This window comes from Catharus ustulatus, chromosome 23 (genome assembly GCF_009819885.2).
Source record: "Catharus ustulatus isolate bCatUst1 chromosome 23, bCatUst1.pri.v2, whole genome shotgun sequence".
In the NCBI taxonomy this organism is placed as follows: Eukaryota; Metazoa; Chordata; class Aves; order Passeriformes; family Turdidae; genus Catharus; species Catharus ustulatus.
In genome coordinates this window covers 2,287,218-2,313,966 of record NC_046243.1, presented here as the reverse complement: position 1 = coordinate 2,313,966, position 26,749 = coordinate 2,287,218, and the positions used below count along the sequence as shown (strand labels likewise).

The 26,749-nt window shown below is 55.6% G+C and overlaps 3 protein-coding genes across 8 annotated transcripts in view; 2 read left to right on the top strand and 1 right to left on the bottom strand.

Moving 5' to 3' along the window:
• Positions 1 to 14,025, top strand: part of ZNF385C (zinc finger protein 385C) — a 59,063-nt gene extending 45,038 nt beyond the window's left edge. For 5 of the 6 annotated variants that reach the window (XM_042779924.1, XM_033078810.2, XM_033078808.2 and 2 more), the window contains 7 exons: positions 637 to 779; positions 5,244 to 5,354; positions 7,857 to 8,028; positions 8,505 to 8,834; positions 10,281 to 10,468; positions 10,584 to 10,697; positions 10,994 to 14,025. In XM_042779924.1, the coding sequence (XP_042635858.1) occupies positions 637 to 779; positions 5,244 to 5,354; positions 7,857 to 8,028; positions 8,505 to 8,834; positions 10,281 to 10,468; positions 10,584 to 10,697; positions 10,994 to 11,218 (1,283 nt within the window). In that variant the 3' untranslated portion in view covers positions 11,219 to 14,025. The remainder of the gene's footprint in view (positions 1 to 636; positions 780 to 5,243; positions 5,355 to 7,856; positions 8,029 to 8,504; positions 8,835 to 10,280; positions 10,469 to 10,583; positions 10,698 to 10,993) is intronic. The other variant, XM_033078807.2, reaches the window with a different exon arrangement.
• NKIRAS2 (NFKB inhibitor interacting Ras like 2) lies at positions 13,959 to 16,040 on the bottom strand. Its single transcript, XM_033078812.1, has 3 exons — positions 15,880 to 16,040; positions 15,477 to 15,718; positions 13,959 to 15,105 (listed from the first exon to the last, which is right to left on the bottom strand). Exons 1-3 carry the CDS (start codon positions 15,971 to 15,973, stop codon positions 14,866 to 14,868), a joined length of 576 nt encoding a protein of 191 aa, XP_032934703.1. The 5' UTR covers positions 15,974 to 16,040; the 3' UTR covers positions 13,959 to 14,865.
• Positions 16,041 to 16,268: 228 nt separating this feature from the next.
• The window catches only part of DNAJC7 (DnaJ heat shock protein family (Hsp40) member C7), a 21,721-nt gene continuing 11,240 nt past the window's right edge, over positions 16,269 to 26,749 (top strand). The window contains exons 1-5 of the mRNA XM_033078757.1: positions 16,269 to 16,394; positions 24,988 to 25,076; positions 25,320 to 25,444; positions 25,532 to 25,645; positions 25,958 to 26,032. Coding sequence (XP_032934648.1) covers positions 16,300 to 16,394; positions 24,988 to 25,076; positions 25,320 to 25,444; positions 25,532 to 25,645; positions 25,958 to 26,032 — 498 coding nt within the window. The 5' untranslated portion in view covers positions 16,269 to 16,299. The remainder of the gene's footprint in view (positions 16,395 to 24,987; positions 25,077 to 25,319; positions 25,445 to 25,531; positions 25,646 to 25,957; positions 26,033 to 26,749) is intronic.

Here is a 26,749-nt window from a genome sequence, read left to right as displayed (position 1 = left end):
CCACTTGGAGGATGCTTTCCTGTGCTCATAACCTGTGATGAGTCTGAGTTGGGATGGGGAGCAGGCTGGAGACAGTTCCCTCTGCTTGGCCTTGCCTCCCTCCTTCCCCGTATCCCACGGGTGTTTTCTGTTGAAACAGAACATTATTAATAACTCCAGGCTATTTTTAAATCTCACGCTGGAGCGCGTGGTTGGTTTGCGGGGGCCGGGGAGTGGCGACTGTGCCACAGGATGGGGAGCAGCTCAGCCTCTGCCCCCAGTCCTTTGGCTGCTACTGGCAGCCAAACCCTCAGCAACCGTGGTGAGGAGCCCTGGTGGTGCTGGTGTGGGGGAACCCAGGGCTGTGTGGCTCCATGGCAGAGCCCAGGGAAGGGGATGCTTCCCTGGGGAGGTTTGGACACCTTTGGAGGGTTCGGACTCCTGCGTGTGTCCACGCCCTGATGTGGAGGTGGCTGCATCCAGCTTCAAACTGGGGTGCTGGTGTTGAGCCTGGGAGGCAAAGGGGTGCCCAGGGCCAGCCTGGGCTGGGAGTTTTCCCTGGGGGAGTTCCACAGTCCGTGGCAGATGTCCCTGTGTGCTGTATTTTGTGTGCTCTGTCACCTGTGCTAACGCTGCTCTTTCCCTCTGCCTGCCCAGGTCCCTCCGGACACAACAGCCCCCTCTTAGCATCATTGCCCATCCCTGGCCGGCCTCTTCATCCCCCCTTGGACATCAAGCACTTTCTGACCTTCAGGCTCAACGGGACATCTCCGCTCAACCTCTTCCCCAACTTCAACACGGTGAGTCCCCAGGGAGGATGGGCATCGTGTGCTGGACCCCTCCTCCCCTACAGCAGTCTCTCCTCTACATGGCACCACTCCTTGAACCCTACCAGGTAGTTTCTGGTTTAATTCCTGGGTTCAACATGCCCACTTTGCCCTTAGCTCCTGCCCAGCCAGAGCCTGTCAGTACCAGAATTAAAAACATGGTTCATTTTAACCAAGATCAATTGGATTTTGCCCCTGGAATCAATAGTAATAAAGTAGCTCTGGAGAGCAGTTCATTAGTTGAAAATTAAATAAGGAAAAGAAAAAAAGAGAGAGAATGTACTACAGATATGAGGAATGTGGCTGCTGCTGTGGATGTTGAGGGAGTCAGAGTGCTGGGGGGCTGCTCCCACCCCTCCCTTGGGCTCCAAATCTCCAACCTTGGACCACCAACCCAGGTGCCTGGGGTGGGCAGTGAAACATCTTTAGAGATGTTCCGTTAGACAGTGAAACTGCCATGGATGTGGCCAAGGACACACCACTGTGCTGGGTGTGAAGTGGTGTTTTCCCCACCCTGCACTGCTCCCCCAGGCTGGTCCCAGCCCCGTGGGGGTCTCTCTAACCCCTGACTGATGCCTGGAATTGTTGTGGAGCAGGTTCTGCTTTGGGAAGGGCAGTGGGCCTGGGGGCTGCTCCCCATCTCTGCCCCAGAGGAGCTGCACGTTGGTGTTTTGGGGTTCAGTCAATGCCCGATGTTTTCCCTCATGAACCTGGAAATGGGACTTTCCTGAGCCCCCTCCCTGCTCACTGGCCTTTTGTGAGTGGCTTTGAGCTTAAATGTGCTCGGAAGGTGCAAATTATCACTCAGGTCCTCAAAGGCAGTTCAGAAATTAAGCGCAGGATTCCAGTTGCTGTTGAAGGGGATTCAGGCGTCTGAGTCCTTTAAGCTCTTTTGAAGCCCCAGCCCAGCCTCTCCCTGGGCTAATGAGCTAGAACACAGGACAGGAGGGGTTTTGATGCCATTATAGTTCCTGCTTTTTGTCTGGGTTCTTTTTTTAGTCACTGGAGTCAGGAGTGCACTTGACCCAATGCCTGTTGTTTGCTCCTCTCGGCTCCCACCTGCCGCTGCCTCAGAGCATGCTCACCCACGTTTGTTGCTTTTTAAAAATTAGTAATTTGGAAAATGAATCTGGTACTTGCTGGAGCCACACAGTGTCGCATGGCTGCTGTGCTCTGTGTGGGCTCTGGCCACAGAGGGTGGGTCAGACACAGACAGAGATGCCAGGGGAGCCTGTCTCAGCCAGCTGGGGACCTCAGTCAACCACTCTGAGCTCAGACCTGAGCCTGGTCTGTGCTGTTGGCTGATGGTCCAGGGGCAGGAGCTGCCCCTTTGGGGTGTGTCTGTGCTGGAGATGTGGCCAAAGGAGGCTGGGTGAGGTTCAGGGCATGGCAGGCTGGTGGCTCTGGAGGAGCCAGAGCAGAGGTTCCATCCCACAGGATAAAGGGCTGGAGCATCGCTGCAGCCTGAGTCGGTCTGGCAGCTCTGGAGGAGCCAGGGCAGAGGCTCCATCCCTCAGGATGTAGGGTTGGAACATCCCTTCATCCTGAGCCTGGCTGGTCAGACTCCACTTGAGCCTCGGTGTGGGGAGGGGGTAGGGGGCAGCAGTCAGGGTCTGCCCCTTGCTGAGGTCGCTGCCACATTGGAGCTGCTCCACAGCAGGATCTGGGTGTTTCCCTTTCACGCCCTGCACGGCTGGGGATGCTGTGAGGGCTCAGCAATGCCCTGAGGAGCAGGAGCTGTTTGCACTGCCCAGCAGAACACTCTGCACCCAGAGCAGGTCACAGGGCTCCCATGAACCCAGCAGATGTTTTACTCCTGAGTGAACAAAACCCTTCCAAGCTGCCTCCTGTCACTTAGAGCAGCAACCGGTGATAAAACCCCTAAGAGCACTGCCGGCACGTTCCTTGCTCCAAAGGCCCTTCCCTTAGCTTGGGATGTTGCAAATCCCCAGGACCCAGCAGCGCCTCGTAAAACTCCGTCAGCACACGCGGTCTGAACGGATGCTGCATCCCTGTGAATTCCTGCTCCTGACCTCAGCGGCCGCAGGGAGCTCGGCGCAAGGATCGCTATTTATATCGGCAGGAACATCCAGGGATAAATAAAGTAATGTGAGTCAATACGAATTGACTATAAAGCTGGGATCTTTATTCCCCAAGACCGCGGTGCCCAAAGCCACCTCTGCTGCTGGCTCCATTCTTCTGGAAACCGCCAGGAAAAGCCTCAATCCCTGGCTGCAGGCACCGGTATGTACGGCTGCAGCACAGCCGGCCCTGCGGGAGCTGTGGGGACTTTTCCACATCCGAGAGAGCTGCGAGGGAATGTGGCAGGGAGGAGATAGAGGCATGTTTGTGTTTGCTTTCGGGGAGAAGCACAAGGGCTCTCAGGTGGCACCAGGCTTCAGATGTGCTCAGGGCAGGATGGAGCTGGGCTGGGCTTCTGGCAAAGCACCCGGGACTGTGTGTGCTCTCATGGGGGTGGGAGCTGGAGGCTTGAGACAGTGCTGGTGTTTGCTCTGGGACAGCAGGAGCAGCAATGGCCACCAGTTGCACGTGCCTTGGCTGGAATGCTGGGGCTGGGGTGAGGAGCCAGGTCTGGCCAACCCAGCCCCTGGGAGCTCCTGAGTCCTGTGCCTGCCCAGGGCGGTTGCAGGTGCTCTGGTGGACACAGCTCATTGCTGTGCCATGGGGTTGAGCAGAGTGGACTTGGCAAAAGCACAGGAGGAAGGAGGTAGAGGTTGGTGCCATCAGCCTGGCATAACCCCAGGAGGATAAAGAGACCCTGTGCTGGAGCACCATGTAGTTGAGGCTCAGATGGGGCCCTGGTGCCACTGGCTTCACTGGCACATTCACAACGTGGCCAAGATAGTCCCTGGCCTCATTTGTGTCCTTGTGCCAGCATCTCCTTCCCCTCTGCATCCTCCTCCAATCCCAGGCTGTGGTGCTCAGGGTGTGGATGAGCCCACGGGAGCTGGCAGTGCTCGGTGGGTTGTTTGGTGGAAGCTGGTGGTGCTTGGTGGGAACCTGGTGGTGACACTGCTGGGAAGGTTGGAGCCATTTTTCTTTCCTGAATGGAAAGGTGGGTGTTTCTCTTGAAAACAAGTGCTGGCCCAGCAGCCCAGCAGCATGGGGGTGCTGCCAGCAGCACATTGCAATGCTTTTTGTCAGGTATGGAGCAGCATCTTGGCCATCTGTAGCTTCCCCCAGGTCTCTGCCGAACCCCAAATGCCTCTTCATTTATATGCCAGATAAGTGAGTAAAATTTCATAGCAAACAGGCACTTCATTAATCACCTGCTTTTACCATTCTGCTCACTCCTGGAAAGGAATTTGGGGTCTTGATAATGGTGCTGTTGTCCAGGCATGTGCCTCGAAGACTGATGCACCTGTCTCGGCAGTGAAATAGCTTTGCAGAGAAATACGATCGCTGAAAACCCCGGGCTCTCCTGACAGCAGGACTCAGATAAGATAATCTCCCTGTGCCACAGGCTAGGGAACAATACTTGCATTATAGATTGGAGCCATGCTCAGACAAAGAGGTTATTCTTATGTTTTCTTCTTTAATAAATACATTTTGTTAAAAACAATTATGGCTTTTGGAAGCAGTTTGGTGCTTGGGCTGTGGAATGAGGCTGAGCCCTGAGGCGAGACAGAAGGGCCAGAACCTGGCACCAGGCACAAGCTTGGCCCCACCAGAGCCCTGGGCTCCTGGCAGGTCACTGAAGTGGTTCTGTGTGTGCCCAACCCTGTGACCGAGTTGTCATTGTTGGGTCTGAGCAGGTGAAAAGCACATCTGGGCAGCAGTGGGGCAGCCCAGAGGGGCTTTTGTGGGCACTGTATCTTGGGTGAGCTTGTCTGTGGCAGCAAGCACTGGTGTCTCTCCTGCCTTGGCACCCATGTGGGCTGTCAGTGTCCTGTGGGCTGGCACACATGGCCCTGCCTGTGCCTTTGGCATTGAATGGGGACATTCCAACTCTCTGCTGAAGATCACATGGAGAAGGAATGGCCAGATGCTTGTTTTGGCCACCTCTGTCTCTCATTTTGGTGATCTCTGCTCCTGCTGATGTCAAGGTTCAAACAGAAACTGGTAATTTGCCGCCTGTGATACAAGTGTATGTGTGGGGGGAGAGGGGACTTGGGCACACACTGGGGTCTCATCCCTTCTGCCAGACCACAGCCAACATTCAGACCTTGTGGATTTGATGGATTCAGGAATGGTTTAAGCAGGACAGGACACAGCACCTTGCCATGTTCAGGGGAGCCTCCATGGCCACAGGGCTCCCTGGCAGATGCAGCCCCTTGCTCCTTCCAACCACCCTGTGAGCTCTGTGGTGTTGGCAGTGGCTCCTTGGGAGTGTGGGGGTCACCAGGACATGGTGCCATGCCAGGACAGCCATCAGGACATAGCACCCAGCCACCCTGTGCCCTGCTCCCCTTGCAGATGGACCCGGTGCAGAAGGCAGTGATCAGCCACACCTTCGGCGTGCCGGCCCCGCTCAAGAAGAAGCAGTTCATCTCCTGCAACATCTGCCACCTGCGCTTCAACTCTGCTGTAAGTGGGGGCTCAGGTGGGGCTGGGAGGGAGCAGGGGCACAGTGTCAGCCCCTGTCAGGGCCATCCCCAACGATGGACCAGTCCCATCCACCGGAGCTGCTGGTGGTCGCTGTGGGCTGTGGCTACTGGAGCTGCTCTTGCCTCCCTGGGCTGCCTGCAGAGGAGCCATCCCAGCCTGGCAATGCTGGATCTGCAATGCCTGGGGCTGATGCTGCTCTGCCAGCAAAACTCCCAGGTTCTGGGCTTCATGGTTCTGCTCCACAGCCAAGCAGCTCAGAAAAAGCATTGCTGCCCTGTTTCAGGCTGCTTCCTGGCTAGAGGTGCTGTGCCAGGAGAGTCAGTCCCACCATGTGCTCCCAGTGCCCCTGTGAGCACCCCTTGCCCCTGTTCCTACTCTGCCCATGTCCCTCCAGGTCCCCCTGGCTGGCCCAGGCTCTCACAGACTGTGGGTGTTCCAGCATGGAGCCTGTGACCTACTTCAGCTTCACCCAGCCCCATTCCAGCCCTGTTATCCAGAGGGAGTTTATTGTCTTTGCTAATGAGGCACCACGCTTGGACTGGCCCTTTGCTTTCCCACAGCCACAGCCCCAGCCCCTGTTCCCAGCCCTTGGAAAGCCACAGGGGGAGGGAAAGGATGGGATAGGATGCTTCCCCCTACCAAGCCTGGGAATCCTCAGCTGGCCCCCAGGAATGCTGTGCAAATTAATCAGGGGTACAGTGTCTAATTCATGCTGGGGTTCCTCTCCATAAATTGCCAAACCGGGGTTGTTTTGGGGGACAATGCAACATTGTCCCTGTTGGGAGGACACCAGTGTTTGGGGGATTTTTTTTTTGGTGGCCATTTTTATCAGTTTGGTGCAGACATGAATCCATCAGAGTTGTGCTTCATTATCCAGCATTCATGGAGAGAGAGGAGCTGGGGATGTGAACCATGTGTTGGACACCCCTTAGAATACAGTGGGTGATGTGTCTTCCTCACCAAAGAACCTCTTTATTTCATTTTTACAGCAACATTTCATTGTACATTTTTACAGTCATAAATTTTGCCTGAAAGCTGCTTTTAGAAATGACTTGGTGCATTTAATCAGAGCAGGGTCCTTATCTCGCCAAGCAAGCAATGTGGTGATGTCTTAGAGAGTGATACCTTGGCCTCAATATGTTGGTGTCAGAGCAGGCTGGGGAGAGGAGGGAAATGGCTCTGTGCTACACCCTGCTGCAAACAATCCCTCTGTGCTACATCCACTGCCAACACCCCTCTGTGCTACACCCAAAACCCCCTCTGTGCTACACCCCACTGCCAACACTCCCTCTGTGTTACACCCAACACCCCCTCTGTGCTACACCCCACTCCCAACACTCCCTCTGTGTTACACCCAACACCCCCTCTGTGCTACACCCCACTCCCAACACCCCCTCTGTGTTACATCCAACACCCCCTCTGTGCTACACCCCACTGCCAACACTCCTCTGTGCTACACCAAACACCCCCTCTGTGTTACACCCCACTGTCAACACCCCCTTGGTGCTACAGCTCATTCCCAACACCCCTCTGTGCTACACCTCACTCCCAACACCCCTTCTGTGCTACACCCCACTGCCAACACCCCTCTGTGTTACACCCAACACCCGCTCTGTCATACAACTCATTCCCAACACCCCTCTGTGTTACATCTCACTGCCAACACTCTGTGCTACACCAAACGCCCCCTCTGTGCTACACCGCATTCCCAACACCCCCTCTGTGTTACACCCAACCCCCCCTCTGTGCTGCACCCCACTCCCAACACCCCTCTGTGCTACACCCCATTCTCAACACCCCTCTGTGTTACACCCAACCCCCCGTCTGTGCTGCACCCCACTCCCAACACCCCTCTGTGCTACACCTCGCTTCCAACATCCCTCTGTGCTACACCCCATTCTCAACACCCCTCTGTGTTACATCTCACTGTCAACACTCTGTGCTACACCAAACACCCCCTCTGTGCTGCACCTCACTGCCAACACCCCTCTGTGCTACAACTCATTCCCAACACCCCTCTGTGTCACACCTCACTCCCAACACCCCCCCTGTGCTACACATCACTGCCAACACCCCCTCTGTGCTACACCCAACACCCCCTCTGTGTTACACCCAATATCCCCTCTGTGCTACACCCCTGTGTTACACCTCACTGCCAACACCCCCTCTGTGCTACACCTCACTCCCAACACCTCCCTGTGCTACACCCAACACCCCCTCTGTGCTACACCCCACTCCCAACACCCCCTCTATGTTACACCCAACACCCCCTCTGTGCTACAACTCATTCCCAACACCCCCTCTGTGCTACACCCCTTTGCAGTACTCCTATTGTGAGGGTTGATGCTCAGGTAAGGTGGCTGCACTAAAAGCAGACCCGAGTGGCCACATCCTGGGTGTGCCCCCATCTCCTGCCCTCCCCACGTCCATCTGTCTGTCTGGTCACAGCGCTGACTTGGCCACACCGGTGTCTCTCCCCAGAACCAGGCAGAAGCGCACTACAAGGGCCACAAGCACGCGAGGAGGCTGAAGGCCATCGAGGCCATGAAGAACAAGCAGAAGGTGGTGGGGGCTGCAGCGGGGACCCCTGGCCAGGACAGCTCAGCCGAGCTGGCCCCCAGCCCCGTGGGCAGTGGGGAGCTGGGCAGCACAGGTAGGAGGAGGGGGTGTGGGGCTGGGGTCTGCAGTCGGTGTGGCAGAGGTGCCACCGGTTTATAAATGAACTGCCATGCCCTTGGGGGAACAGGGGGTGTCCTCCCTGCGATTTGGTGTCTCTGGGAGGTGTTTTGTGTGGATGCAGGAGAGAAAGCGAGCAGTGTCTCACACATCCCCAGGGCTCTGCCACATGCGGGGATGGGGCTGGGGGGAGGCGTGGCAGCACCGAAGCTTGCCCGGGGTTTGTGCTGAGCCCAGCTTCTGTGCACTGCAGATAACAGCTGGAATAGGAGAGATTTGGGGAAGAGCCGCCCTTGGCAGAGATGGATGCATGCAGACATCTTCTGAGATGGTCTTGGGGAAGACTGAGGTGCTCCCTGAAATCCAGAAAACCTGTTCAGGCACAGATAACTTTCTCTTTCTGCCCATTTCTTTCTCTTTTCTCCTTTCTCCCTTTCCTTCCCCTCCCACCAGCTGATGCCAGTAGCCCACAGGAGTCGGAGGGTGAGGGCAGCAGCCTGGGGCTGGTGCCCAGCACAGAGGAATCACCTGTGGAGCTGCCAGGCAGTGTTGCCCCGCTGGGCTCCCCACCAGCCTCCGAGCTGTCAGAGGGCACCTCTGATGCCACCAGCGTGGCCTCCTCGTCCGCCCAGGCAGCTGAGGCACAGGCAGCAGAGTCGGGCAGCAGCGTCAGCTCAGCCCCTGAGAGTGAGAAAGAGGGGAAGAAGAACAAACAGCACCTGTATTGTCCCACCTGCAAAGTGACTGTCAACTCCCTGTCGCAGCTGGAGGCTCACAACACCGGTAAGGACATTATCTGGGGACAGGGGGACAGGCCCCCTGCCACTTCATCAGGGCTCTGAGCAAGGCCAGCCACGCCCCATAACCAAGCAGCCTTGCAATGAAGCAGCGAGCATTAATGAGCGTTGCTATAATTTAATAATGTTCATTAAAATGACCTGCACAGGGGGCTTTACCTGGGCTGCAGCTTCTAGGGTGAATTCTGATAAGGTCAAACCCTCTTATTGTTCATGTCTCGATTAAGGACATTTCCAGCTACTTTTAATCAAGTGATCGAGCCTATTTTATTTTGCATTTAGCTTGAAGCTGATAGCCAGGGCTTCTTCCAAACCCAGAATAATACTTCCCAGAGCAGCTCCGTGGTTTGGGCTTGTGGCCCTGTGGAGCCCCATGGCCAGCCATGACTCCTGGGCTGTGTGGGACAGCCCCTTGGGGTGGGCAGATGTGGGAGCTGCTGAGGGTCCCCTGAAGCCTGGGGGTGGCCAGACCCATCCCCAAGGTGGTAGCAGCCATGATACATGGGTCCCCAGTGGGGTCTGTGGGCCCTGCAGTTCCAGCTCTTGGCTCACTCCTTTCTCTAGAGGATGCTTAAGTTGGGCACCCAAACTTTAACTGGAAGGTCCTTTTCTCCCCCAGCTCAGCAAGTACTGGGAACCAATTCCTCCCACCCCTCTGCCTGCTGGGGCAGCAGCAGCTGCCGTGTGCAGGGTTGGCTCAGGACACTGCTGCGGCTTAGCTGCAGACGTGTCCTTTTGCTTTTGTCAGCTCCAGTTACAAATTCAGGAGCTGATTTGGGGGAAAAGAACAAACAAACAAACAAACAAATGTTTGCAGGCTGGCACTGCTCTGTGGCTGACACACAGCTCCTTGCTTCACGCCTTAAAAAATAGAATGAATTAGCAGGGGCTTAAATTACTTGCTCCTCGTGCACCCTCGCCATCCCGGCGCTGGCAGGGACAGGACGGAGCACCCTGTCCCCAGGTGTGCAGGGATCTTGGGTTCCTCCTTCTGCACCTGCTGTGACCCCACTGAGCTATTCCTGGCTCCACAGCCAGCTCTGCTGTGACCTTGGGCATGGCTCAGATGCTGCAGCACGGCGGGCGACGCGCGCCCAGCTCCACAGACTGTGCTAACGCCCGGGGACAGGCGACAGGCTCCAGCGCACGCTCAAAATAGCAGCTCCTCTAAAGCTGGCACATGGAGGGGGGGTCTCTGGGAAGATAAGCATCTCTGCTCTGCCTGCGACGTGCAGTTTGGCAGGGTTTGGAAATGGACTGCGCAGCACGGCAAAAATCCAGGCTCCCAGGCAGCTCCCTGTCCCCTCTGACTGCAAGTGCTGCTGGGCACAGGTTGGTGGGGATCCCCTGGTGCTGTTGTAGAGCTCTGTTCCTGCTGCCGTGGTGCTGGCCTGGGGCTGGGCTGGGTTTGCTGAGTATCCCCTCTCTCCAGGCGCCAAGCACAAGTCGATGCTGGAAGGTCACGGCACCCAACTGCGGCGAGGCCGGGGCAAGCTGCTCTCCCGGGCAGGGCACAAGTCCAAGCGGATTGGGAACAAGGGCAGCATCAACATCCAGAACAAGGCGTTTCACTGCCAAGTGTGTGAGATCTACGTGAACTCGGAGACCCAGCTCAAGCAGGTGACAATGCCCTGGGAGTGCCCAGGACTGGGTGTGGGCGTGCAGGGACTCAGGGTGTTGGTACTCCATGGGCGTCCCCACAGGCTCCCAGTGATCCAGCTGTTTTCCTCCCCAGCACATGAGCAGCCGGAGGCACAAAGACAGGCTGGCAGGGAAGCCACCCAAGCCCAAGTACAGCCCCTACAACAAGCTGCAGAAGAATGCTGCCCTCGCAGTGAGTATTCTCAAGGTACCTGTCTCCCTGCACAGCACTCGCTCGGTTTGCTCGCAAAGCCTCGCTCGCCATCAGCTATCCTGTCAGTGAGTTATGGGAGCTGCTTCTCTTAAACCTTGGTTTCCATCACCATAGCTCAGCTTCTCCCCTCAGGGAGGATGAGCTGTGGTGGTGAGTTTTGAGACTATTCCTGTGAAGGCCAGCATAAGGATAACTTGTGAGTGCTTCAGCAGCAGCATTCACAACGGTAGCACTTGTGATTCCTCCACCTGTTCTGCAATCTCACGGTGTCTCCTCCTCTCTCCCTGCAGTCCAAGCTGGCTTTGCAGAAGCACCTCACCAAAACCCTGGCAACTCGTTTCCTGCCGAGCCCGCTCACCGCCGCCGCTGTCTGCGCCATGCCCGGACCCCTCGCCTTGCGACCAGCAGCTGCCACCACCCTGTTCCAAGCGCCGATCCTCGGACCAGCCCTTTTCCGAACGCCACCGGCCCACGTCCGCCCCACGCCGGGTCCCATTGTCTTCGCACCCTACTAGAGCCACAGGCCCTCCGAGGGTCTGTCCGCTGCAGCTGGGCTGGGCTGCGGGGGCTGCGCGCTGGGGGCAGCGCTTTTGGTACCTGCTCTCCTGGCTGGTGGGAAAATGTAGTCGTAGACATCAACCCCAGCTTCTCCTTTGCTTGGAGAGGGCTCCCACTGGAGAGAGGTGCCCTGACAGAGCCCAGCCAGCCCTGCCGTGCATCCCCACCGCTCCCCCAGCCTGTGCTGGCCCCATGCTCAGCAGATGAGCCCAGGCAGTGCACAGAAGAGGACAGTGTGCAGATCAGCAGGACCATCTCATGGCCAGAGCCTGCCTGTCCGTGGCCTGCTGGCTGCTTCTTCATTGCCCTCCCAGTTACCAGACTGGAAGGAGAGGAGCTGGTTGGTCCCTGGGAGAAGGAGCATCCCTCTGCTCCCTGCCAGCCCAGTGGGAAGGGAACTGCGAGGAGAATCTCAGCCCAGCTCTTACTGGGAGAAACAACCCCAGCACAAGTGGGAAGCTGGCAGTTTCTCTCTCAGCCTGGGCTGTCACCTTGCCAGCCCTGCACCTGCCTGTGCTGGCAGGGGGTTTCTGTGCCACCCACCAGCCCCCTGTCCCCACAACTCCCTACGTCCCACCAGCCAAAGAGCCCCCGTGGTGGCAGCACCGGCCACACTGACTGTATCCTCACTCCAAGAGCAATAGCTGACCCCAGAGCCAGCGCCTCCTCCCTCCAAAGCACACGGGCCCTGCCCTGGCCCCAGAAGCACACCATGGGCATGTGGCCAAGCTCAGCAAGGCCGGGAGCACCAGGCTGTCTGGTGCTGGCTCCCTGAGGAGGTGACCCTGTGCTTGGCGCCTGTCCTTGTCTCTGTCCCACTGCAGGGACAGCCCTGCCCCTACCTCCCGGGAGATGCTGTGAGGCTGAGTGAATGTCCCTAAAGCACTTTCAGTTCTCCAGTGAAAGGCAACGCTGCTGCTCACCCGCTGTGCCCAGCCCTCCAATCCCATCCCACTTAGGAGCTTCCAGGAAGTTACAGATGATTCCCAAAAACAAAGGTGTCCTCAGCAGCCTGGACAATCAGGTGGTAATTGCACCCATAGACTGCGGAATGCCGGGCTCTGGAGGGACCCTGAGGCCATAGCTCTGCGTTTCACTGTGCTCAGACAGCCCAACCATGACCTGTCTAGGACTGTCACCGCGGCACTCTGGGTGCCCAGCACGCTGCTGTACATAGAGACAGTTGCATCCCAAATGGACCTTTCGCTGGAGGAACATCCCCACCCCGATCTATGCAATCCAGGGGGGCAGCTCACCCGCCGCATTGGCCGCCTGGGATTCCCTTTGGTGCTGATGCATCCATGGAGCTGGAGCAGTGGTGGGAGCAGAAGAACCAACATGACACTGAGCTCTGTCCCATCCCCAGCTCACGGTGCTGGTTCAAACCTCTGCTGTGATTCCCATTCCCTCCCAGCCCTCGGGAAGAGGCAGGTTGGTGTGTGCACCTGGGAATCCACACGCACAAGCACACATATCTGACGTCTTGGCCATAAGCAGCGCCTGGATTTCAGAAGGATTTTGCCCAGCGTGCTCTGCTGATGCTCAGGATGCGTCCTGGCATGGGGAGGTGAACAGGAAGCAGCCAATGGGTGACTCAGATAGCTGAAACATATCTGCTTCCCAGGGCTGGAGCCTTGGCAAGGGCAGGAGAGCTGCACGAAGGAGAACACACCTGCAGGGTCTGTGGGCAGCACCAACTGTGGAGCCACCACTGCGCTCCTGCCACAGAGACAGGAGAGTGAAGGAGCCCCTGGGTATGAATTCACCTGCTCAGGGCATCCCTTCCCTAGGGAAGGAGGAGAGTGGAGAGATGGCACCAGGAGAAGACTGAGCAGCTGTGCATGGAGACAATGGAAAGGTCTTGCAGCAGTGGTGGGATATGTGGCTGGAAGCACACCTGAGGGAAGGAAGGCTCCCCTGCAGAATCGGCTTTGCCAGGGATGGGGAGATGGTCCCACAGCCCAGGGGACACGTAGGGACCCCACATCCTAAGGGACAAGAGCCTGTGCTCGTGGGGCCCCAGGGGACAGGAGGGACACTGTCCCCACTCCCCAGTGCCAAGCAGCCTGTGGCCAGCCACCCCTGCCCGTCTCACTGTGCCCTTCCCAGGCCCTCGGGGTCACCCCCAGTCCAGCCACCGCAGCAGGACAGTGGGTCCCCTCCTGTGCCATGAGCCCCTGGTGCCCTGCCCAGCCCCTCAGAAGCACGGGGAGCCAGGAGCTTGCAGAGCCACATGGCACCAGTGGGCCTGTTCCCCTCCATTATTCCAAAAAGCCTATGCTGGAGCCATGGCTGCTCCCTGCCCCTCACCAGTGGAGTCCTGATGCACTCCTGTTCTTGGCACTTTAACCCTGTGAAAGCCATTCCTTCTAGTAACAATAATACTGCAACGAGCTGCGTAAGAAACCCCCGTTATGGCATCCCCCGAATCCCCTCCTGCTCTCCAAAGCATTTACTGCCTTTGACTTAGCACATGCTGTACTAGGAGTAGGGATAGTCCATAGCGCTCGGTAACGTGTGCCCCTCTGTAAATAACCTTGGAGTGATGTGAAGTTTGATTCAAAAAACCAGAAAAAAAAAACAAACCCAAAATGGAATATCCAGACTCTAGGGACTTGGCCAGTACCCTCCTGTAATGTTCATTGTATATTTTTTTGATGTACTATAACTGTTGGGAAAAAAAAAAAAAGGAAAATATTTTGATAACCGAATCTCATCGCTTTATTGTGTTACTCAGTAAATAAAAGGAACAAGTATAAACACACTGGGGCTTTCATCTGTTCTTTTCCTACATCCAGACCACCTGAATGGAACAAGTGTTGCTGGGCAGCACTGGGACACCTGTGCCTTGTCTTATGGTGGTTCTAAAAGGAGGCAGCATTGTGACAGGTGGGCAGTGAGAGCTGCCATAGGCCAAAGCACCTGGGGTGTGCAGGGGTGTGCAGGGGTGTGCAGTCCCAGCTCCTCCAAGGATCTAGGTATGCAGGTGAAGCACAACCCTATCTCCTCCAAGTTCATGTCTGAGTCTGCACTCAGGAAGAGGAAGGCTAGAATGGTGGATTTGGGCACCCTGCCCTCAGGAACAGCACCTGCCCTGCTCTAGGCATTCCCTGGGGCAGCACACCTGGATATTCCAGTGCATAAAGGAGTAGTGGACAGCACAGAGCCAGCTGGGACAGGGCAAGGAGAGCTGCTTGGCTGGAGGCAAGGCCAGCAAACAGGCTCTGCCCACATGTTACCAGGAAACAGAAAAAGAGGGAGTTGTTCTCTCCAGATGTGGGTCTGATCCCCACACTCCAGCCAGCCTGTGCTGTGCCTCTGTTCCACTCTCCCAGCCTGCACCTGAGAGCAGAGGGGATCACTGAGTGAATCCTGACCTTCCTGTAGCACCTCTGACAGCTGCAGGGGCTGGGCAGGGAGAGGAGTGGTTCCTGTCCCACTGCCTCTCTCATCTGCCACGACCATCCCCAGCTCTGGGATGATTGTTCCTCCTGCCACCTGCTTCCCACAGGCTCTGTGACACCACACAGGACTCAGCAGGAGGTGTGTGAGAGGAAAGCAGGAAGGTGAGGAAGAGGAGGTGGCAATGGAAGGGGAAGCAGGCTCAGCCATCCATGGATCCGCTGCCCTTGTTCTTGCGGCTCAGGGGAAAGGCAGACTTGCTCTGTGGCTGTGTCATCTTGCTGGCCAGGTAGATGAAGGGCTCGATCAGCGTGCGCCGGTCAGCCACGGACACCTCCCACAGCTTCACCTTCTCGCCCTTGGCCCAGTGCTGGGCTGCATCGTGGTCCACCCGGCGCTGCTCCTGCAGGTCACACTTGTTGCCCAAAACCACAATGGTGACCTGTTCCAAAAGGGTGAGAAGGGCTCCTGATGACCAACCACAGGGCTGCAGGGCTGGCTGGCTCTGCCATGGAGACCCTCAGTGGTGAGCCCGGCCCTGCCACTGATCTCCCATCCATGACAAGGCTTTTTGAAACCAAATTATCTCAGTGCTCCCTTCCCCTCCTACTGGTGTCAGTGTGTCTCAAACCAGCCCCAAAAGGTGTTTTTGAGCACCTGTAGGCACAGAGAGCATCCCAGGAGACACCCTGTTACTGCTGGGAGTCTCACAGTACCCATCAGTATCTTGTAACAGGCTGGAGCAAACAAAGGTGAGAACCTGCCCCAGGGGAGCAGATCCCACCCTGCAGCCCCTTCTCCCGGGGGACTCACCTCCTTCTTGTCCTTGGACTTGTCGATCTCCTTCTTGAGCAGCTCGACACGCTTGAAGGACTCCTTGCTGTCGGTGCTGTAGACCAGCACGTAGCCGTCGGTGCAGGAGAAGCAGTGCTTGGGCAGCTCCAGCCCGTCCCGCAGCCCCCGGGTGTCGTAGAACCGCACCTGCTCCCGCACGCCCCGGTCCGTCTCGATGGAGCCCACGTAAATGTCCTCCTGGGTCTCGATCATCTCCGAGCCTGCCGGGATGGGCAGCGGACAGTGGAACCCTGCCGAGGGCCCGGCCCGGGCACAGCCCGGAGCGCCGTGCCCTCCCCTGACCGAACAGGGACAGCCCTGCCCAGAGAGCCCTGCCCGCCACACCAGCGGGAGAGCGACCTCTGCCCGGCGCCGCACTCACCGACCACATGGTTCCCGTAGAGCAGCTGCTCCAGGATGGAGGTTTTGCCGACCGAGGCCTGCCCGCACACCACCACCTTGCAGCTCTTGCCCATCCCGCCTCACCGGGGCGGGGGCGACCGCGCCTCACCGGCAGCGCCACCGGCAGCGGCACCACAGCGCCCCCCTGCGGGCGGGCGGACCGCGGGGACCCAGCGATGCCCTGCGGCGGAGGGGGCGTGGTCTGGGTAACTCCCGCCCACCTCCCGTCCCAGTCCCGTCCCCCTCCCGGTACCGGCCCCGCCCGATGCCGCCGCCGGGGCCCTCCGTGGGCGCCCCCTGCCGGTCGGGCCCGGCCCCGCCCCACCGGCGGCGGCCCCGCCCGTTCCGGCCCTCGCCCCGCCTCGCCCCGCCCCGGTCCGGCCCAGCCCCGCGCGGTAAGATGGCGGCGGCGGCGGCGGCCGAGGCCGAGTGCGATGTGGTCATGGCGGCGCCCGACGGGCCCGGCGAGACCGACAGCGACGAGGAGGCGCGCAGGTAGAGCGGCGGCCCGGGCGGGGAGAGGGCGGCTCTGTCCCTCCCGGTGGGCGGGCCGCGACCCGGTGAGGCTGCGAGTGCCGCAGGGCCCGGGGCCGCGGTGCAGGGCGGCCGCAGGTGCTCGGCGGGGCCGGGAGCGCGCCGGGGGACTCCGGTCGGTGCTTACCGGGTGAAGCGCTCCGTCCGGGCCGGCCGGGAGCGGCGCTCCCCGGGGCTCCGCAGCGGCTCCGGCGGGCGGTGACAGCCGGGCCGCACGCGGCGGGGCCGGGAGCCGCTGGGTTTGCGGTGCCGGTGTGTCCCGGTGAGCTCCCGCGGCCTCCGTGTGCACCGGGACTGAGCATCCCCCCGTTGGCGGGGTGTCCCAGAAATGCAGTTCACATCTGTGTCCCCGGGCCACACACCCTCAGTGGACCGGGGGGAGCTGGGGAGGGAAGGATTAAACTCGTGGGAAGAGGAGGCTCCAAACTCCTGAACCCTTTGCTGCTTCATCGCCCCATTGCCCTGGTTCCTGCTCCATTTGGAACCTGCCCACAGCGGGTTTCGCTCTGCCCTGCCTTGCTGTGGATAACGGGAAAAACGCTTTGGGCAGAGCCCTGCTCCAGGGATGCTCCATCCTCCAGCAGCTCCTGGTTTGTGTGTGCCGTGCTCTGGGAGCTGCCAGTGTCACCTGGGGCAGGCTGAGGTGACATCCCCACCTTGCCCGCACGTTTTTCCCCCAGGAGTGAGTGAGCTGTGGGCACAGAGGTGGGAAGATCCAGGAAACTCCGCTGGTTTTCCGTAGTGGGAGGTGCTGGGTTTGTCTCCCAGGGAGCTGGAAGGAAAGAGCCGTTCCTGTAGGAGCTGAGGTGTTTGCTCTGGAAGATGATTCAGTGGAATGAAGAAGAGGAAACAAAACCAAAAGCAGCCTCTGAGGGAATGGAGGTTTCAGGCTCCCATTGATGGCTCAAGGGATTCTGTGGAATTGAGGCCTGAGGAGCAGCTCCCTGGGGAGGTCCTGCTGAGCAGGAAAGGAAAAGCTGCTGAAGAGGCACTTGGGGCTCACAGAGCACCGGGATCGCCCAGCCTGTGAGGCTGGGACAGGCCTGTGTGGGCACATCACTCCTGCCCTCTGGGCAAGCGAAATGTGGTGTTTGAAATGGTAAAAATTTGCAGAGGTAAACTGGCTGAAGGCACAGATGTCTGCAGGTGGTGACCTGAAGCTCCTTTCTTCCTTCCTGAGGCTGTGCCTTGCACCGCTTTCATTAGGTGCCTTCACAACATTTCCTTTCCATGTTCTTTTGGGAACATTGCACCTTTCCCGTGCTAAAATGGGCCCATATGGGCAGGAGCTGGTTCCTTGGCATTGTGCTGGAGGAGCCAGCCCTGCACACCCCAGTTCCTTTGCAATTCTGTGCATTAACCTCTTCCCTACCCAACCCTTCCTATTTCAGTAGCTCAGTTGCTCTTGTGGAAATCAGAGCAATAACTGCTGCACTGGGGAGTGGAGTTGGAGCCTCACAAAGTGTCAGGTGTTTGTGAAACATCCCAGGCCAGATAAGAGCTGGGTGAGCTCCGTGTGGGACACACTGATTTGGTGCAGCCTTCAGAATGTATCTGTGCTCAGCAAAAATGAGGGAAAACCTTTTCAGAATCTTTCTGATAACTACAAAGTGAGAGTTCCATGTTCTGTTTTTTCCATTGAGGGATTCCAGTAAGGCAGAATATGGATACTTTGTTCAAGGACTCACCTTTGTCCACGTGGATGATTTTGTTCTCCGTGGCTTGATAAAACTGGAAAGTTAGAAAACAAACAAAAGAGGAGATCTGCATTTCAGGATTGCTGTAATTAATGCCCTGAAGCAGCTGCAGACATGCCAGAGGGCTCCCAGGGTGTCCAGGGCACAGCAGTGGAGTGTGGTCACAGGATAATTATTGTCTGCTGCTGCCTCATGGATTGTTGGGGTCCTGCAGAAAGTGTTGATGTAATTGTGTTAATTTTATCCCTCGGTGCACCAGTGCAGAGCAGCTGATGAGCAGGCTGGGCCACCCCTGAAAACTCACTTGTTTCTTCATTAATTTCAAAGGTTGCTCACCCATGGGAACAGTTTTTCCCTGCTTTATGAACTTGGGCCCCTGGATGTTTGCCAGGGAGAATTTCCTTGTCATCTTCCTGGTACCTCGGGGTTCTGGCTCCTGTGCATGCTCCAGGCTGGATCTTTCTCCTCCTTCTTCAGCACTGGAGCATGTGGAAACCTTAAAAACAAATCCCTCCAGCTGTTGGGAAAATACTGTTAGGATATTGCAGAGCCCCTTCTGCAGGCCTGGGATGTGTTGGGACATCCACATTCCCCACAGCAAAGTGACAAGCACAGAGTGGCTCACAAAAAGTCCTGGAGGTTCTGAGCCTGGCCAGGCTGTGGGGCACTGGCCAAGTCTGCAAGTGTCACCTGGAGGTTTTCAGGTGTTGGTGAGCACCAAGAAGCTTTTCCAGTGCATGAAGTGAGGCTCCTCCAGAACAGATAGCTTTAGGGGCAGCACTGGCAGGAGGGGCTGAGTCATCTGTGGGGCACCAGGTCATTCTGGGATAACCCAGAGAAGGCTCTGCTGTTCCTGTTCTGCCTGTAAATGGGCACTTGGGTTTCCCAGGTGATAAACCAGCCTATTTTACTCATCAGGAATTATTTTATGATCTTATAATCATACCAGAAGCAGCAGAAGGTACTTGTGTAGATGTTTGTGCAGAGTATTTGAGTATCTAACTTAGGCAATTGGTTTTTCTAGTAGGAAAAGGTGATCCATACCTACAGTTTCAGCCTATTTCCTTAACATGAAATATGCTTTTTCTGAGGTGAATCATAATGTAGATGCAGTCATTTTCCCCATGGAATTCTTAAGCTGGCTGGCTTCCTTCATTCAAAAGGACTTGCTTCCTTCAAAAGAAGCAGTCTCAGGCTGATTCTAGACCCTTCCATGGGTTTTCACAAAAGTTGTGCTGTGGCCCTGCCAGGCGTGATGGGGCCATTGCTGGGAATTAGGTTAATTCCGAGCTCCGGGAATTACATAACAGTACAATTAAAGCTGGGGCTCTGCTGCTGTTCTCACTGCTACAGGGAAGGTTTGGGTCAGTTCTTGGATTTTTTTGTGGTGCATTTTGTTTCTTGTGGCTCTTTTGGTCTTTCAAGTTTGCCCTCAGGTATGAGGAATGTTCTGAGGGTTTGAGCATCTTCTGGGTTCAGGTTCAGTGCTGCTCTTGGAGAGGCTCAGGGCAGCCTTTTGTTGTGTTTCCATGGGTAAATATTCCATGTAGATATTTGCGTGTCCAGACTCAGATTTCCCAACTGGAGACTGCACTGAGTCCCTGCCAGGGTGTCTGTGCTGCCCATGGAGCAAACCCACCAGGAGTGCGATGGGGGGAGCTGATGTGCCAGGAAACAGCTCTGCTCTGCCCTCAGTGTGCCAGCACTGCCCAGCAGGGCATGGCAGAGTGTGTGTGACACTGCTCTGCCCTCAGTGTGTGTGACACTGCTCTGCCCTCGGTGTGTGTGACACTGCTGTGCCCTCAGTGTGCCAGCACTGCCCAACAGGGCATGGCACAGTGTGTGTGACACTGCTGTGCCCTCAGTGTGTGTGACACTGCTCTGCCCTCAGTGTGCCAGCACTGCTCAACAGGGCACAGTGAGTGTGTGTGACACTGCTCTGCCCTCAATGTGTGTGACACTGCTCTGCCCTCAGTGTGTGTGACACTGCTCTGCCCTCAGTGTGCCAGCACTGCCCAAATGGGCACAGTGAGTGTGTGTGACACTGCTGTGCCCTCAGTGTGCCAGCACTGCCCAGCAGGGCACAGTGAGTTTGTGTGACACTGCTCTGCCCTCAGTGTGCCAGCGCTGCCCAACAGGGCACAGTGTGTGTGACACTGCTCTACCCTCAGTGTGCCAGCACTGCCTGACAGGGTGCAGTGTGTGTGACACTGCTGTGCCCTCAGTGTGCCAGCACTGCCCAACAGGGCACAGTGAGTGTGACACTGCTGTGCCCTCAGTGTGCCAACACTGCCCAACAGGGCACTGTGAGTGTGTGTGACACTGCTGTGCCCTCAGTGTGTGTGACACTGCTGTGCCCTCAGTGTGTGTGACACTGCTGTGCCCTCAGTGTGTGTGACACTGCTGTGCCCTCAGTGTGCCAGCACTGCCCAGCAGGGCATGGCACAGTGTGTGTGACACTGCTGTGCCCTCGGTGTGCCAACACTGCCCAACAGGGCACAGTGAGTGTGTGTGACGCTGCTCTGCCCTCAGTGTGTGTGACACTGCTGTGCCCTCAGTGTGCCAACACTGCCCAACAGGGCACTGTGAGTGTGTGTGACACTGCTGTGCCCTCAGTGTGTGTGACACTGCTGTGCCCTCAGTGTGCCAGCACTGCCCAGCAGGGCATGGCACAGTGTGTGTGACACTGCTGTGCCCTCAGTGTGCCAGCACTGCCCAGCAGGGCATGGCACAGTGTGTGTGACACTGCTGTGCCCTCAGTGTGTGTGACACTGCTGTGCCCTCAGTGTGCCAGCACTGCCCAGCAGGACACTGTGAGTGTGACACTGCTCTGCCTTCAGTGTGCCAGCACTGCCCAGCAGGGCACTGTGAGTGTGTGTGACACTGCTCTGCCCTCAGTGTGCCAACACTGCCCAACAGGGCACAGCAGATTATATGTGTGACACTGCCCTGGGGAGCCTGTCCCACTCCCCAGACACCCTCTGGGGGAAGCAACTTTTCCTAATATCCAACCTAACCCTCACCCAGCTCCAGCCATTCCCTGGGATCACTGATCATCAGAGAGAAGAGCTCAGTGCTTATCCCTCTGCAGCCCCTCATATATTCCTGTTTGCATGAATCCTCACTCAGTGTCAAACCTCACCTGAGGACAGCACCCTGTATATCTTTCTGGCACAAGGAGTGTTATGTTTCTTTTCCAAGTCCTGAAAGAAGGGAGGAGAGAGTATTGTATGTCCAGGGGCAAACATGATGGCTAATTTTAAGCTCTAGACATCTGCCTGCTGTGAACTGAATTGAGATCACCCAACTTATTTTACCCCAGTGGCTGAGTCACATCTGACAGCTGAGAATCTGGGTGGGATTTCACCCTCAAAAATGCCTAATAAAGGCACCATATCCTATTAAAGAAAACGTCTCTGCAAGAACTGCACAAAATAGGCAGGTGTGTTGCTTTTGTCAGAGCATAACAGGAGAGATTGCCTGATCAGGACAGGATTTTGGAGACTTCTTAAGTCCTGGCTATTTTAGGGTTTTGCACCATTTCAAAACAGAGGCAGGCAGTGAAGTGGGAGTGAGGGTCAGGAGAGCTGGGAGATAGTGACTCTGCCACCTGCTTTGGTGTTGGATTTCTGTCACTGGTGGTATTGCCTTGGCACATCCCTGCCTAGAGGCTGTGCCAGCACATCTGGACCAGAACTGCTGGATTACAGATCCCTGAAGGTTCCCATGACAGAAAATCAGGTGTCTGCAGGAGTCTCATTGGGAGCTGGAGTGGGAGGTGGAAGCCACGATCGGCACTCGAGCGGGGGCAGTGTGTGGAAGCTCTGAGGAGGAGGCAGGAGTTGTTAGGCAAGCGTGGGATTGTGTCACTGTGAGCAGGATGGCTTCTCCAAGAGCTGCTGTGCTGGGGCTGAGCAGGGGCTGAGCTTTCACAGGGCACTGGGAGGAGAAGGAGCCTTGTGCTGGTTCCTCTCTCCCCAGGCAGGCAGCGAGCTCCAGCCTCAGAGCTGGAGTGTGCGAGGGAGCGTCAGCGCACGCAGCTGCTGCTTGTCTTCCTTGGTCTCAGAAGAGGTTCAGGTTGGACATCAGGTGGAATTTCTTCACAGAAAGAGTTGTCAGGCATTGCCCAGGGAGCAGTTGGAGTCCCTGTCCCTGGAGATGTTCAAGGAATGACTGGATATGGCACTCAGTGCTCTGCTCTGCTTGACAAAGTGGTGATCGGTCACAGGTTGGGCTCAAAGATCTCAGAGACTTTGTCCAACCTAAATGATTCTCTGGTGGCAGCTTCTCTGGGGTGACTGATCTCAGAGGCTTTTTCCAACCCAAATGATTCTGTGGTGGCAGCTTCTCTGGGGTGACTGGGACCAAAGTACTTCAAGTATTAGAGATGCTGAGAAACACCATAAAAGAGAAAAAAAGAATTGCATCGCTCGCAAGGAGGGTCACTCCCACCAGCCCCTCCTGTGCCTGTGGTGCATGTGAGTGATGAAAGACAAGCTTCTTACCCAGCTCCTTGGTGCAGCTCTTCTTCATTTCTGTGTCCAGCATGGAGCAGCCCCGCAGAGACACCGACCCCATCACAAAGACACCCATTCAAGCGGGGGCGTATTTTTAGCAAAGCACGATTCTTCTTCAGTGTCAAAAGTAGCAAGTGGGGAGCGCAGGCCCCAGCAGCGCAGGAGGCAGAATGAGCTCATTCAGTCCGCAGCATCTGTTGGGGTGAAACAATCCCCAGTGAGATCAGGGGCTGCAGTTCTCCTTGAGCCGTGGTAAACAAGGGCTGTGTGCTCTCTATGTCATCAGGGCACAACAGGGCAGAACTGCTTCTGTCCTGGTGCTGGAGCCTGAGCCCAGCCTGACAGCTCCAGCAGGTCCTTTGCCTTCATGCTGTGGAGGTGATTTGCTTTCACAATTTTTATCTTAAGCCCTAGGCCGTGTGAGCAGTAGAAATACCTGTGCTCCCCTTTCTGCCAGTTTCACCCGAGGCACTCTGACTTGTTAATGCATTGATCTGTATTAAAATGCTTAAAAGGAAAACAGACCAATAAAAAAAGGGTAGGAAACAGTAATCCTTGTGTGGGGGGTGTTTCTCTGGCATCTCAAAGTGCCAGTGCTTTCTGAAAATTGGTTTTGCCAAGGTTATGTTTTCTTTCTCCCATTCTCCCAGCTCTTCCCAGCAGTTTGTGGCAGATGGGATGCTCTGGCAGCCAGCCTTTAGCTGTGTCTATTAAATGGTAATTCCTCATGACAGGACAGGTAAAATGGCTGAAAGACTTGTGGCTCTGCCCACTGTGCTGGACAGGTTGTGGTGGTGGCTCAGGTGAATTCTGCCATTAAGACTGTTCAGCCATTTCTTTAGACTGTACCAGAGACCTGAGGGAAGGAGCTTTCATAAGATCTGTGATTTTCTTTTCTATTTGTGATTATAGAAACAGAGAACAGTGAAACTCTTTACTGCTTGGCTTCCAAAAGTGCAGAAGTGCTGAGTAGTTTTTCCACTGTATTTAGATATTTGTTCTGTAATATTCAAAAAAGTTGGTTGTCTTTGGAAACATTTTAATCATGCAAACTTTGAGTCCTGTTGCTTGTGATATGGATCCATCCCACGGGCGTATCCTTGCTGCAAATCAGTGTAGCTGGGAGGGTGCAGAGCTCCTGGGACTCTGGTGGGTGCTGGCTCCTGAGGAAAAGCCAGGCTGCAGCACCTGCCTCAGGTGTGATGCTGGGAGGGCTGTGGTGGAGGAGGGATGAACAATTTCCCATCTCCAATGAGAGTGTTCATAATTTTCTGGAGTAGGGGTGGGAGGAGCTGACCCAGGAGCCAGGACAAGGCACTTGGGGCAGTGGGTGTGTGCTACCCCCTGCTCTGCCACACTTCTTACCCATCTCATCTCAGGGTTTAACCCCTGCAGAGCTGTGGCTGGACTCAGCTGGGGTATAACCCACAGCAAAACTTAAAACTGAAAGTGAAGAGCACACTTCCCAGCTCCCAGTGTCCATTGTTCTACCAGCTGGGAAATCTGCAGTGGCTCAGTGAAAACAACCCCTGCATGAGGTGGTTGTGTGGGAAGGGCCAATGGCAGCCCGAGCAAGGCTGAAAACATGGGAACTTGTTCCAACACAATTCCCTTTGTTCTCTCCCAGGTCAGGCTGCTGAGCACTGCTCGCATTCGCTGTTCCATCACCGTGATGTGCTCCCCCTCTTGCCCTGTGCAGGTGAAAGGCTCAAGGGAGATGAGGGAAGAGAAGGGGCTTAGTTTCCCTCAGGCAAGCTTTGCTTTCGAGAGTTTAAGGGAAGCTGCTTTAAACCATATGTTGTGTGTTTTTAAATGTCCCAAACTGTCTCTGCAAATGCTTGCTCTTGAGTGTGAGGACTATTTCTAGACCTGTTGCCAAGGCAGTGCCAGGCTTCTGTTGCAGGCTTGTACCCATATTTCTCTTTGATTTAGCTGTCTTTTGAATGTGGAAATTTGTTCTTGGCTCTGGTTTGTGAGTATGTGGGACTCCTGAAAGAGCCTTTTGTTCTGAGGTGCAGCACCTTGCAGGAGGGGGCTGTTGGATGAACTCCATACCGGGGAGTTCTGCTGGACTCTCTGAGGGGGCTTAAAAGTGGTTTTAGGCTTCTATCAAATCCCTGTAAAATTTGGCCAGGAAATATCCCTGAGTATCCTGTGTACATCACTGGAGTATCTGGGAGCCAGCAGGAAATGGGATGTGCTGAGGAGATCTCACAAGAACCAGCTTAAATGTGGAGCTTTAAACAGTTATACTCAGGTTGCTTGGGGATCAAATACTCATCATGGTCACTGTCTGGTGCTCAGTCCTTCTGAAAATGTGGTATTTTTGCTTCCTTTCAGAGAAGCAGAAGCATTCAAGGAGCAGGGAAATGCATACTATGCCAAGAAAGATTACAACGAAGCATTCAACTACTACACAAAAGCCATAGGTGAGAACAGCTGATAATATCAATCTTTGCTGAATACCATGTCTAAAATTGGAGCTGGTTGCTGATTTCAAACACACCAGTGGGGTTTCTGACAGCACATGCTGAATGAAAACCTCTTGCCTGCTTTAATTACCTTGGGAAATGTCACCAGATCGATAATGCCAGTCAGGGCCAATGTTCTTAAGTGCCACAAGTTGTGCTGCTGCTGCATTACGCTGATAGTGAGTCTTGCATTGTCTCCAGATACATGTCCCAATAATGCCAGTTATTATGGGAACAGAGCTGCCACGCTGATGATGCTGGGGAGGTTCCGAGAAGCGCTGGAGGATGCTCAGCAGTCAGTCAGGTTGGATGACAGCTTTGTACGGGTACGTGGAGAACTTCAGGCTCCTCATTCAGTTCTTTATCTGCAGCTGTTACAGCTCTTGCAACTCCCTTTTTACCTGTGTTCCCAGGGCCATCTCCGGGAAGGGAAGTGCCACCTTTCCCTAGGGAATGCCATGGCTGCCAGCCGCTGCTTTCAACGAGTTTTAGAACTGGATCATAAGAATACCCAGGCACAGCAGGAGGTAAGAGGATCTTCAGATGTAACTAACCCCAGAAGATGCTGAGGAGCTGGCCAAAGGAGAAATGGGGAGTAGTGTAAGGCAGCTGCCACTGTTGTGTCTCTTTCACAGGGTACATTTTCCTGGACTCCCAGTTCAGTCACTTTATTTCAAGTTTATTTTAATGCTGGCAAAACTATTCATGTCATCTGCATTATTGGTCCATGTTCTGCAGTAGTTTTGGCTCTGACATTCAGGGATTGGCTGTTCAAATGCTGCTTGGTGGCATTTCAGAGCAGAGACTGTCCTGCAGCACTCATGTGTTCTCTCTTTCAGCTGAAGAATGCCACAACTGTGCTTGAGTATGAAAAAATAGCTGAAGTGGATTTTGAGAAACGGGATTTCAGGAAGGTGAGATTAACTTGTTTGGTATGGTGGTCTTATATAAGAACTGGTGTGTTTGACATGGCCCAGGCAGGTGTGTGGATGATTTCCCTGCTGGGTGTTTGGAGGTGCTGTGCCACATCTGTTGGAGCAGGGCTGGCTGGTGAATTGTGTCAGCTCTGAAAGTGCCACAGCTTGTACTCCCTGAGCACTGACCCAGTGACAAGTGAGGAGGTGACTGGCTCAGGCCAACCCTCTGTCACTGTTTGCTTTGCAGGGTGAGTGGAGTCATGGTTGAGCTGTTAGAGACAGATTTTGTCAGCAGCAGCATTTCATCACTCTTTGCTCCTGAAATGCATATCCAGGATTCTTCTTTCTCCACTCTTTGAAAGAGAAAAAAAATAAAAGGCAGGCTGTGTGGCAGCAAGGGTCGTACAAGGAGGAATGCAGATCTGTGTGGGGCATTCTCCTTACAGCTTCCAAATCTTTCTTCCCAAGGATTGTAACAGGATGCAGCTGGTACTGACCTGATAGAACAAGAAATGGCAGCATGAAATCTGAAAGGCACCAAGCACTTCTCATGCAACTGTTTCTGTGCAGTGGATGCATGTAAGGCTCAGATTTATCCCAGAAAAGATTGTCCAGTACATTGAGTCAGGTCACTGTTAGACTAAGCTCAGGATTTTGGAAGGGTAGATCCCAGCTTTGTATCACTTGTTTCTGAGGAGCAAATGGGATGTGTGA